Source organism: Xiphophorus maculatus, chromosome 10 (assembly GCF_002775205.1).
Source record: "Xiphophorus maculatus strain JP 163 A chromosome 10, X_maculatus-5.0-male, whole genome shotgun sequence".
Taxonomy (NCBI): Eukaryota; Metazoa; Chordata; class Actinopteri; order Cyprinodontiformes; family Poeciliidae; genus Xiphophorus; species Xiphophorus maculatus.
The window spans coordinates 1,064,218-1,076,350 of NC_036452.1; the positions used below are offsets into that span (position 1 = coordinate 1,064,218).

The following is a 12,133-nucleotide window of genomic DNA, read 5'->3' on the forward strand; positions in this document are numbered from 1 at the left end:
GTCTTCCCCCCGATTCCTGTCAGCCCACTATCATATAAGGGACACTAGAGCCACAAAAAGACCCTGGAGGGGTAAAAACATTAATTCATCTTATTATTTTCAACATGAGCATAAAATTAGAAGTTATTGGTTTGACATTTTAAATAGAAAGTAACAGCCTTTGTTCCAGGGTTCCAAGCTTTAATAAAAAATAAATAAAAACATCATTTTCAGTAATTTCACATATAAAAAGTCCATTTTATTCTACAATAATTTCACTTTCTTCCTATAAAATATAAAACATCTTTCATGATGTCAGTTTGTGTTTGTGCGCAGCAGCTGGAACATCTGCAGCGTTGTGCAGGAACTCGTGCAGCATCCTGGCGTTGTTGGCGTTCCCCAGAGCGGCCGCCAGCTCGTCGCGGCTCCGCTCCGCCAGCTCCGCCAGGCTGCCGGCGCTCCTCACCAGCGCCCGGCAGTTCTTGGCGTTGACACCCGGCATCTTCATCAGGAAGTCGTACGGCCCGGGGTTGTAGAGGTCCGCCGACTCGCCGGCGGCGTCCGACTCGGCCGTGACGGCCTGGGCGGCGGCGGCGTCCGGCTCGGCCCGGCCCAGCTTCAGCTCCTGGAAGAGCTCGGCGGTGGCATGTGGCGACGGGCACCACAGGATCCGGAGGCGGGGGAAGTGCAGCGTGAGCAACGTGAGCTTGGAGGAGACGTCGGCAGAGGAGATTTCGCTGCGGAAGTCGGAGCGGGCCGTCAGGGAGAACGGCTTGGCCGGGTCGAACTCGATCAGCAGCAGCGGCTTCCGGTAGCAGCGCGTCATGGCGAGGCACTGCGTGTAGAGCCGGCCGCTCTGCAGCGAGCCGATCAGGTCGCTCACGCTCTTCCGCTCCACGCAGATGTCGGGCGTCAGGATGTAGTCGCCCACCTGCAGCGTGACGGGCTCGATGTCCAGGCCGCGGCGGTGCAGCAGCGCCGGCAGCTCGCTGCGGAACTCTCGCATGTCCACGATGACCCTGGACGGCGCGGCGCCCGGCTCCTGGCCCCCTGCAGGCCGAGGAAGGAAAGACAGCCTTCATTTTTACACATTTCCTTAAACTGTCACCAGGTTGACAGGTAATCCGTTTCTGCCAGTGCTAACAACCAATCAGAGCCAGGAGGCGGGTCTTAGCGCTGTCAATCATAGCTCTGCTCTCTGCTATGCTTAAGGTGGGATAGCATGTTGTGAATGCTAAGGCTAGTTAGCATAGCCACTGATGCTATGATAAATGTTTAATGTTCCAAAATTAGTAGATTTAGCAGCGAATAAATGAGACTGATTGCCAGCACTAAGCCCCGCCTCCTGGCTCTGATTTGATGCTTAGCTCAGTGAGGAGGTTGATCTTTTCACAGATCAATAAATATTAAAAACATGTTTTTTATAAAAGTTAAACTGCAGCTTTAAAGTTTCTGACAGGATCTCAGATTTACAGAAACGTTTTGCTGCTGAACATGAACCTCCAGGCTGCTGCCAAAAGAATTTCTGCTCATGTTTGTGATTATAAAACTGTTGCAGTTTGTGGTTTCACAGTGAGGCATGATGAGCTGAGGGAACCAAACGGACCTGCTCTCCTGCTGTTGGTGGCGCTGTTGGCCGGCTCTAAACTCCTGGCTAAGTCCAGGTTGGTGTTCTCTCGCCCCTCTCTCTCCTCTGGGATCACCATGGTGGCTTTTTCTCTGCATAGATATACACACACAGACAGCGAGTAGACATACACACTCAGCCAGGCGGTGAGGTCAAAGGTCGGCTCTTGGGCCCAGTTCTGACCTGATCAGAAGCTCGAAGGCCTTCTTCTCATGGGACAGCGCCGTGAGGTACCTCTGCTCCTCGGTGGAGCCGCCATAGATCAGGAAGTAGACGCGCAGCGGCTTCCCGGGCCGGCCAGCTCTGTGGACCTCCAGCTGGCGGACGAAGCTGAGCTCGGCGTCATACAGAACCACGAAGGCGGGCTGGACCTCCTGCAGAACCCGGGTCAGGCTGTGCGGGTCGGAGCAGCCCCTCAGAGGGTGGATGACAGTCAGCGGCTCCTTCAGGACGCCGTAGTAGGAGTCAGACGACAGGTTCAGGTTCAGCTGCTCCTCCTCTTCCTCCATCAGGTGATCTTCATCATCATCGCCGCCCCACTCCTCCTCCTCTTCCTCGTCCTTCCTCATCATCTGGGTCAGCGTCAGAGAAGCTCGGCTTTTCCCCGTCTTGGTGCTTCGTTTCTGCGCCGGTTCTTTCCCTTTCCCTCCTTTTTTCAGCCGACCTTTCCCCCTTTTCAGTGAGTCCGGGTCAGAGGTCACAGCCGCAGCAGCAGAATCCCGTTTCCCGACGGTCCGGGCGTAAAGCCGGTTCAGCAGCCAATCAGAGCCGTGCTTGATGAACTGCTGCAGCTGCGCGCAGGTCCGGTCGTCACTGGCGCAGATCAGAACCCGACCTGCAGGCGCAGAGATGGACTTCCTGTTTATAACAGGAAGAAGTATTCACAGCCCTTCCCAGGGCGCACTAACTGAAACGCACAGAAAGCTCCAGCTGGTTTCTTTAAAAATGTCACCAAATCTCTATTTATATTCTGCTAATGAAAAAGAAAAAGTTTCCCAGCTGCTGGTTCTGTTCAGTGATTCCAGTTTGGGAAACTTTATGGAAACGCAGCAGCAGGTTCTGAAAATAACAACCTCCAGTTGCCAACATAAGAATAAAATATCTTTGTTTTTATTATCCTAACAGCAAAAGACAGTTTTAGTTCCACTGGCAGATTATTTATAACAAAACATTTGAAATAATCTGCTAATGGAATTAGAGCCTTTTCATCACCAAGAAGGATTATTGACTGAAACCGGTTCCTCTATCTGCTGAAAAGTTACGTATGAATTAGTTTGATCTTATTTTAAGTTTACTAAGATATTTCTATTAAAAACTAAACCAAAACTCCCTGAACATCTGTGGAATATTTCAGAAATAATTCTACATTTGAGAAGAAACTAAAGTGAAAATATTTATCATTATTATCTATGACCTGTAGAGAGTTTAAATGAAAAATTAATCCAGATTATTTAATGAAAGGTTAATCCAGGTGTAGTGCATCAGCAGCTCTCACCTGGTTCCTGCTGAGCGTTCTGGTTCTCCTTCTTGATCTCGTCCAGAACCTCAGTCAAAACCTCCCACTTTGGACTCTTCTCCAGCACCAGCTCCCGCTTGACCTCTGGAACACGCTGACCTTCAGAAAATCAGACAGGAAGTGTGCGTCTCAGACAGGAAGTGTGCGTTTCAGACAGGAAGTGTGTGTCGCAGACAGGAAGTTGTACCTTTGTGATTCTCGGCGGTCAGTTTGGGTTTCTTCCCGCCGTCGGGGCAGCGGTACACTCGGCTCCTGGCGTTGACAAACATGGCGGTGCTGCAGTCCAGGAAGAGCCAGCCTGACGGAACCGAAGCAGAAAAGCAGCGAAACGTTCAGTGACTCACATGAAACCTGCTGAGTGTTTCTGGGATTTAAGCACAAAGCAGCTGAACGTTTTCACGTCTCATCACAGATCCTCGGTATTATTTAGGTCTGAACTTTGACTAGGACATTCTAACCGATGAGTTTTATTTGATGATTTAATAAAAATAAAAATCATCAAATACATCATATCTGTAACCATAAGGCAGATCTGCAGCTTCTCATTTATTTGTGCTGATTGTTTTTTTCTAGATGATTTGTGTTTAGTAAAAGCAGATCTATGTTTATAGTTCTAGTTACTCCAGAGCAGAAATGTTGAAGAGCCAGAATCTAGTTTTTGTACCTCTTTATTTTAATTATCTGTAATAAATCTGGTCCTGCGTTCCAGAATGGAGGTTAAAATTGGCTGAACTGGTTCAAAATTATCAAATAAATTTGTAATTCAGGAAATTTATGTTGAGAAACAGAAATGTCAATTCATCTGCTTTTCTGTATCGGACCGGTATCAGCCGGTACTAAACCTCAGATATTGGTATGGGAAGAAGTGGATCGGTGCGTTTTAAGCTGGTTCAGTTTTTCTGACCTGAGTTGGAGCCGAAGGTCTTCTGGCTGGAGCGCAGCGACTCCAGCAGGTTGAGGAAGGTGACGCAGTCGTACTGGGTGAGGTAGAGGAGCAGAACCCGGAGGACCTTCAGGTCCTGGACCAGCGCCTTGGTCTTGGCTCCCAGCTGGTGCCACAGCGGGTCCAGATAGTGACGGATCGTCTGGAGATTAAGAAGCAGATCATGAAGGAGCGTGGAGGCGGCTCAGCAGGAGAAACGAGCTTCGCTCCTCAGTAGAAACCTTCTCAAAGGCGTTCCCCAGCGCGTTCTCCAGCGACAGGTCCTCGGCCTCCAGGCTGGGGTTGTAGCGCTTCAGCTCCTTCAGGCAGGCGCTCATGATGTCCAGGATGGAGCTCTGGATGGCCCTCATGGCCGGCGTCAGCGACACATGCAGCTCCACCACCTCCGGCTTGTGTCTGTCCAGCGCTGCGTTCACAGACGCCTGGAATCTGAGAACATTTTATCTGAAGAGGTGAGCATAAGACTGACATGAACCAAACATGAAATAAACATAAAAATAACACTGTGATAAACATGAAGGAGTCTTTATGAATGACTGTCATCATGAAGTGTCATACAGTAAATAATGACACTTTTAATCAACGTTTTAGTGTAAATTTGCCTTAAAAGTGTCATTATTTATCAAATGACTTCATGGAAACTCCTTCGTGTTGATGTCAGTCTTCTGCTCTCCCCTTCAGATAAACCGTTGTGTGTTTGTTGTACCTGGGCCACAGGTAAAGCTTCTTGACGAACAGGTTCCTCATGACCCGCTCCACCTGGCAGAAACCCGAGCAGAAGGAAGTGGCCTTGTCAGTGAAGGCTTTGATGAAACCGGTCTTATTCTTCTGCCTGAACAGACGGAGGATGAACGCCTCCTGACACGACTCCATGATCTTATGAGCCCGATACACCAGGATGCCTGTGAAAACATGAATACATTCATGTAATATTAATGTAATAATTTCATCTGTTTTCCCACTGATGGTCCTGAAGAAACATTTCTTCATTTATCTGTGGAATTTCACCAGGAAAATGATGATAAATGAAGAATTATAGTTTCTAGTTTGTTTTATAAAACAAATAAACTAAATTCTGACATTATTTTATTCCAGAATCAATTATTTTTACTAGTGTAACTTTATTTGTAAAGCTAATTTTAAAGGTCAGAAACCATAAATACATCAGAAGATAAAAGATAAAAACCTGAAAGATAAAAACAAAACAGCAAACATGTGGCATAAACACTCACAAAAAACATAATATATTGATTATTACTGGTTTGATCATTTAAATCATAATATTTTGGTTGTTATTAAAATAATAAGCTGTTAAACTCCAGAGATGGTTATTAGTCAGGCTATCTCCTCATGTCTTAGATTTTAGTTCAGCATTCAACACTGTCATCCCATCACAGCTCATTACCAAACTCACAGACCTCGGCATCAGTCCACTCATGTGTAACTGGTTGCTCGACTTCCTGACCAGTCGACCTCAACATGTCCGGCTGGACAACCACTTCTCATCCACCATCATCATAAACACCGGAGTGCCACAAGGCTGTGTGATGAGTCCCTTCCTCTACTCCCTCTTCACCTACGACTGCAGACCTGTCCACGGCTCTAACGCCATCATCAAGTTCGCAGACGACACCACGGTGATCGGCCTCATCAGAGATAATGACGAGGCCGCTTACAGGGAGGAGGTAGACCGTCTGGCTGAGTGGTGCGACAAAAACAACCTGCAGCTGAACACCGAGAAGACCAAGGAGCTTATCGTGGACTTCAGGAGGAACGCTGACCCACATCCACCCATCCACATTAAGGGGACAGTGGTGGAGCGTGTGGACACCTTTAAGTTCCTGGGAGTCCACATCTCCGAGGACCTGACTTGGACGACCAGCTGCTCCAAACTCATTAAGAAGGCGCATCAGCGCCTCTTCTTCATGAGGACCCTGAGGAAGAACCACCTGTCCTCAGAGATCCTCACGAACTTCTACCGCTGCACCATTGACAGCATCCTCACCAACTGTATTACAGCTTGGTACGGGAACTGCTCTGTCTCCGACCGGCAGGCGCTGCAGAGGGTGGTGAAAACTGCCCAGTATATCGCCGGGGCAACGCTCCCTGCCATCAAGGACATCTACAGGAAGCGGTGTTTGAAAAGGGCCGGGAAAATCACAAAGGACTCCACTCACCCAGCACACACACTCTTTTCCCTCCTGCCCTCTGGGAGGCGCTACAGAACCCTACGGACCAGAACCACCAGGCACCGGAACAGCTTCTTTCCCACAGCTGTCACGCTTTTGAACGCCTCCTGACATAAAACATAAACTATAAGGACTGTACTCCCCTATCCTCTCATACAACAATAACACATGGACTATCCTCACACACACACATCACGGACTGTTTTCTTCACACACACATACAACCTGTACATTTTATCTGCCATTATTTATATATAATCCATTCCCTAACATTCTTATATAATCAGTATAATCTGTGCATATAGCTCCCATATTTATATTTATACACAATATCTATATCTCTTGCTATAACCCCTTATAGTCCATACATACATAGTCTTGTACATCTGTAAATAAATATTATATCTCGTAGAGCACTTCTGGATAGATGCAAACTACATCTGGTTGCTTGTACTTGTGACAGTGCAATGACAATAAAGTTGAATTCTATTCTATTCTATGTAGCAGCAGCTTGCTAACAGTGTTACTTGGATTAGGCCGATTCATGTCTGTATAGTCAAATGTAAACGCCTCTTTTCAGCCAGCTGGCTGCCAGGGTGCAACAATTAAATTCAAAAATATTTATTAATCCCAAAGGGAAATAAAATGTTGATGTAACTCATTATTCAGATTATTGTTGGCGTTCTGTTAGCAGGGATTTTATCCAGATGAAAAGTTTGATAAAAATGTTAAATGTAAAGTGAATTGATTGAAAGAAAACCAGCAGTTCTGCTACAGAATCAATAACCTCCCCTGGTCAGTCTCTGACCTGAGATGAGGTGGGCAGGGATGCGGTCGGTGAGGAAGTCCACCACCAGGATCCTGCTGGTGACGAACAGAACCCCCCCTCCGGTGTAAACGCCGTAGCGCTCGGCGCTCTGGACGTCGCTGGTCACCGTCCTGGGCAGGTGGGTCACGCCCTCCACCTGCAGCTGCTCCGTGAAATACTCCTGAGGAGCAGAAGGACAGTCACCGGTCGGGTCGAAACCCAAAGGTCACTTAAAGGTGAAACCTGCAGGTCCAGAACCAGATGACACTGAACACGGAGAACTGAAGTCAAATAAAGATGTGTAAAGCAGCGATGCAGAGAAACCATTTACATTTATTTAACACTTTTTACTTCTACTTTAGTAACATTACTCTAAAGTAACTCCACTACTACTTGAGTAAAATTTCTGACTCCTCTACCAACCTGGGGTTCAGGTATCTGACCCAAAACGCACCTGACACATTGCTTCATGGTTTATCTGCTGACGTTCATTCAAAGCATATTTTTTATCTGTGTCACCTGAAGATTAAACTAATGGACTATAAATCATAGAAGTTATTACTCTGCAAAGCATTATGTTAAAATAACATTAGATTTGGAAGTGAATGTTTCTCACACCTAAATTTGTTGTCATTTTGAGCTAGAATGCACAATTTATTTGTGTATATATACAGAATATATATTTCAAATGCACAGTAAAAATAAACAGATGTTTTATTTACACCATTTATCTATTAATGTATTTTTCCCATTATAATTTTTATATTACCATCTTATGTATTGTTTCAATGCCCGTTTTGCAACCTCAGCTGCTACAGAACCCATCAGAAGAAAAAGTTAAACATTTTAACTCCATAACGACTGAAAGTAACAGCAAAACGTCCCTAGAGAGCAAACGACCCCTAGTAACAGCTCTATTCAACAGCCGTCGCCATGGTGATTTCTGACCCAAATCACCATAGCAACAGGACAGTACCGAGTGGTCCCGGTGCTAAACGAACCGCCTCCGAACCTGTTCGGCTGTGGTTGTGTTGAGCAGCAGGACCAGGCTGCCCTCCTCGGAGTAAACCCGCAGGAACTGCAGCAGGATGCGGTCGATGCCCAGCCCCTCCGCCGCCACCAGCAGCCCGTCGGACTCGAACAGACCCAGAAACATCTCGGTTTCGAAGTCCAGCAGCGGGCCCGCCATCTTGGAAATCCGTTTAAAGCGTTAAAAGGTGACCGAGAAGCAGCTGCTGCTTCACAGCTGCTCAATGTTTTGAAACGACACACTTCCGGTGACAACAAGAGAGCAACGAGAGACTTCCTGTGAGTTTGGGGTCAACATCAACACCGCCATCTTGTGACAGTAAAGATTATAATATTTCTTGGTTTTTTTAACCATGAATGTATAGTATTGATTTTAAAAATCCTAAACTGAATGTAGCAGAGATAAAATAAATAAAACCAGCAATGGGAAGTAATTACCTTGAGTAAATATTTGGGAAAAAGTTACTCGACGTACTCAAGTTGCTCAATCTAACCGGTACTCTCACATGAATATTTATCCATCTGAGAGAAAACTTCATTTTTCCCTTAAAATGAAGATCCTCACTGAATAAAGAACAAACAAGTTTGAACCAGAATATATCAGACAGTGAAGTTTGTTGGAGTGAGACCTCCTGTTAGTAAACCACTCTTGTTGTTCAGCTGTTATTTTTGCAAACCTTGCTGGCAGTAGATGCCACAAATTGCCTATTATAAATTATATAATATTAAAAAAAATTATATTATAAGATTATATATTACATATTATAAAAGATGTATGTATTATTATTGTCCCTTGAATAACATTGCTCTGTTCTAACATAAATATACATAACCTGCTGTATTAGTTTAATTAGCTTTACATAATAAAAAATCTTACTTGAAAAACAGTTTCTTCCACCTGAATTTGTTATTGTGTTCACATTAAATATATTTTCTTAGTTTTTTTATTTTAGTCTTTAAAATACCAGCACATAATTTTATATTTTGCTGTCTGATAACATTTCTAAATATTAAATCAGATACAATCAGTTGCTTAGTCCTGAAGCATCGAAGTCATTCTTTGCTCTGCGTCAGAGCTTCATATTTAAACTGCAGATGTTTCAGAGATAAAACAATAAGTAGGTATTAGATCGAGGTAATGTTGAGGAAACACGCAGCCTCACCTGGACAGGTGTGACCAGAGGAGACCAAACAGACGGGAACAAAACCCAACAGGAAGAAGCTGTCAGGTGTTTTCAGTCCTACTTAAATCCTAAATGTTTTGCTTCAGTTTTTTCTGTGCCTGATTTGCTCAGTTGAAGCTGCTTTGATGTTTGTGCTGCTCAGAGATCTGTTACCGAGTCAGATGAACCACAGCGCTGGAGTTTTACACTTAACAGACTTCAATGTGTCAGAAATAAACACAAGATGACAAACTGCACTGCTGGCATCACCTCTCTGATGAGCCAGCACAAACACATCAACAACTGCGCTCACATATGCTGCAGACGGCTGCAGTTCATGGGCAGGCCAGCAGGGGGCAGCGGAGCCCTTTCAGACCTTCCTCTGGTCTGAGCAGCATCATGCAGGAGGATGAAGATGGAGAGCTGACATGAAACCATCAGGAAGAGAAACGCAGCATCTTTGTTTTGACTTTGTGACGAATTAAATGAAACCAAACGATGCAGGAAGGAGAAAAAGGCAAAGTGAAGAAGAGCTGAGCTGAAAATGGAGCCGCTGAGGAGGATCTCCACCCCAACCTGAGACTGGTGGCAGCACGGAGGATGAAATCAGACGAGATGTTTAACGCTGCAGAGCAGAGAAAACAGCTGAGAGCTTCACGCTTCGCTCCAGCAGCCAACAGCAGAACAGAGAAGGTTCGCTTAGAGACGCAGCAAAACCGTAAATCAGCTGCTAGTGCCACTCTGCAGCAGGAAGTACAAACCTGAGAGTCAGAGTTCACGACCTTTAGTCCTCACATCATGTCTGATGTTTGAACACCAGAAGTTACTGTTACTGAGTTATTTTCTGTTTTTAAACAACGTGTGGAGCATTTAACCGTCCAGACTGAGCCTCTGTGCCAGAACCCTAATCAGCCTGTTTACAGTTGATTAGCTTTGGAAATATGTCAACATTTCCAACGCTCATTTATAGAAAAACATAAAAGTGAATCCAGATGTGGTGACCTTTGCAGCATTATGACGTCATTTAGAGCAAAAACTGACGTTTTTATTTCACGTTGACCAAGTCGCTGTCTGGGGCTGAAGATCTGGAAACCTGGAAATGAACGTTAAAGGATTTCATGAAGTGACTGATTTTATTCTGCTGGTTTAGAATCGTTTTTGTCCGATTCTCAGAGGAAGTGCAGATCAGATCCAATTCATGAAAATATAAAAATATACTTACAAAAATTAGTAGAATCATTTTATTTTTGGAGCACATCAACATTCCATCCATTCATGGTTGGATGATTGAATGGTACATCCAACCATCCATCTGTTTTCTGTGTAGTTGATAGAAAGGTGCTGCTCTCTAAATATCTCTCCTCCCTTTATTTCTGTTTGAATCATTTAACCGTTTCCCTTCCTGTTTCCTCCACTGTGGATCTGCTGCTGGTTTGATCCGTTTCTGATTTGAAGGATTATCTGAAAAGCTCTTGATCTGCCAGAGATAAAACATTTGTGAATGTTTCTACATAATATCGCTGCTGCTGCTGCTGCTGCGGTGAAAGAGTCGGGCCATAAGCTGCACACATCTGTTGATCCGCTGTTTCAGGGTCGGACTCAGAAACACATGACTCACTGAAAGCCTCTCAGCGCTAAGAGGGTCACGAGTAATAAAAACCAAACACAGCAGCAGCAGAAACCCAACCAGAACCGACCCAAAGCCTTCTGGCTCTTTTTCTCTGCTGCCTCCATGAAACGTGAAGCTGCGGATCGTCACGGCGCCGAGCCGCGGATCAGGCAGAGGAACTGGGTCAAGCGGCCCTAATTACACACCGAGCAGAGGCTTTGTTTGGTCATAATGGCGGCCGCTGATGACCAACAGCAGAGAGACCGGCGCTTCTTCCAGAGAGGAAATTTACATATAATGAGGACAGAAACAGGAGAATGGAGACGCAGCCTGCTGGCCAACGTCAGCGTCCAAAAGAGAGAGAGGAAAATCAAACACAAAGACGACAGGCTGCCGGTCTCACACACTGTGGCAAATCACAGCGACAAGAGATGCTGATAGAGAAAATGATGAGGGATGGAGACGGAGACGGAGACGGAGCGATGGAGGATGACAAAACTCACCACAGAGCCAACGGCTGGTTAGCAAAGAAAAGAAAAGACGATTATCCGTCTGCTCAGGTGAAGCGTGGAGATTTACACACAAAGAAGAAGAACAGACTGAACAGCCAGCACACAGAAAACACACAGCAGTTATTAAAATAGAATCATCTGATGTAGAAAACCTGCATGTGGATTTGTGCTGAAAAAACAAACAAGATTTTTTACTAGTAGAAAAAAACAGCAGGATGTGAATACTTTTTGAGTTTGATTGATTCCTCCCCACAGAACCATCACTGCTCCCAATAATTGATCAATCAAGTTTGTTTGTATAATAAAAAGTCATAAAAACTCTATAAACTTATCATAGCGTCAGTAAAAACCAGCAACAATGTCTCATTAATTATGATTCAAAAGAAACTCCAACCAGGTTAGATTAAATACTCTCAGTGTTTCGGCTGTTTTGCAGTTTTCTGGAAGTTTGTTCCAGATTTGTGTTGCATCGACCCAAAAAATAAAACATTTCAACTCTCAGCCTGCTTAGCAGGAAAAGGCTAATGTTAGCTTAAATTAGCAAACTCACTCTCTGAGTTCAAGTTGTTTCCACACTCCACTGATCAACATTATTTTATTATTTAATCTTTTCTAGCGTCTTCCTGTGGAAGAGGTTCAGAAAGTCGGGTCAGATTGTTTCTATAATTCAAAATGGCCGCCGTCTTCTCTCTCCTCCAACGCACCAAACTGGACCGCAGGTTCTGACCCGACGTGTGGTTGGAACTGCGCTGCTCTCA

The 12,133-nt window shown here is 45.0% G+C and overlaps 1 protein-coding gene across 1 annotated transcript; it reads right to left on the reverse strand.

The window, feature by feature from the left end:
• Positions 1-34: 34 nt before the first annotated feature.
• On the reverse strand, positions 35-8,481 carry ercc4 (ERCC excision repair 4, endonuclease catalytic subunit). The gene is made up of 10 exons (XM_023340785.1): positions 8,075-8,481; positions 7,063-7,243; positions 4,772-4,967; positions 4,287-4,494; positions 4,027-4,207; positions 3,310-3,420; positions 3,102-3,221; positions 1,790-2,441; positions 1,586-1,698; positions 35-1,029 (listed from the first exon to the last, which is right to left on the reverse strand). Exons 1-10 carry the CDS (start codon positions 8,249-8,251, stop codon positions 287-289), a joined length of 2,682 nt encoding a protein of 893 aa, XP_023196553.1. The 5' UTR covers positions 8,252-8,481; the 3' UTR covers positions 35-286.
• Positions 8,482-12,133: the final 3,652 nt, after the last annotated feature.

What these genes read in the sequence shown, in the direction of transcription:
- ercc4 (XM_023340785.1), bottom strand. Translation starts at nt 8,251, where the DNA reads ATGGCGGGCCCGCTGCTGGACTTCGAAACCGAGATGTTTCTGGGTCTG. An exon ending in ACACAACCACAGCCGAACAG is followed by an intron (nt 7,244 to 8,074) that starts GTTCGGAGGCGG and finishes TCTGCTCCTCAG; the next exon opens with GAGTATTTCACGGAGCAGCT. An exon ending in CACCAACAGCAGGAGAGCAG is followed by an intron (nt 1,030 to 1,585) that starts GTCCGTTTGGTT and finishes CTCGGCCTGCAG; the next exon opens with GGGGCCAGGAGCCGGGCGCC.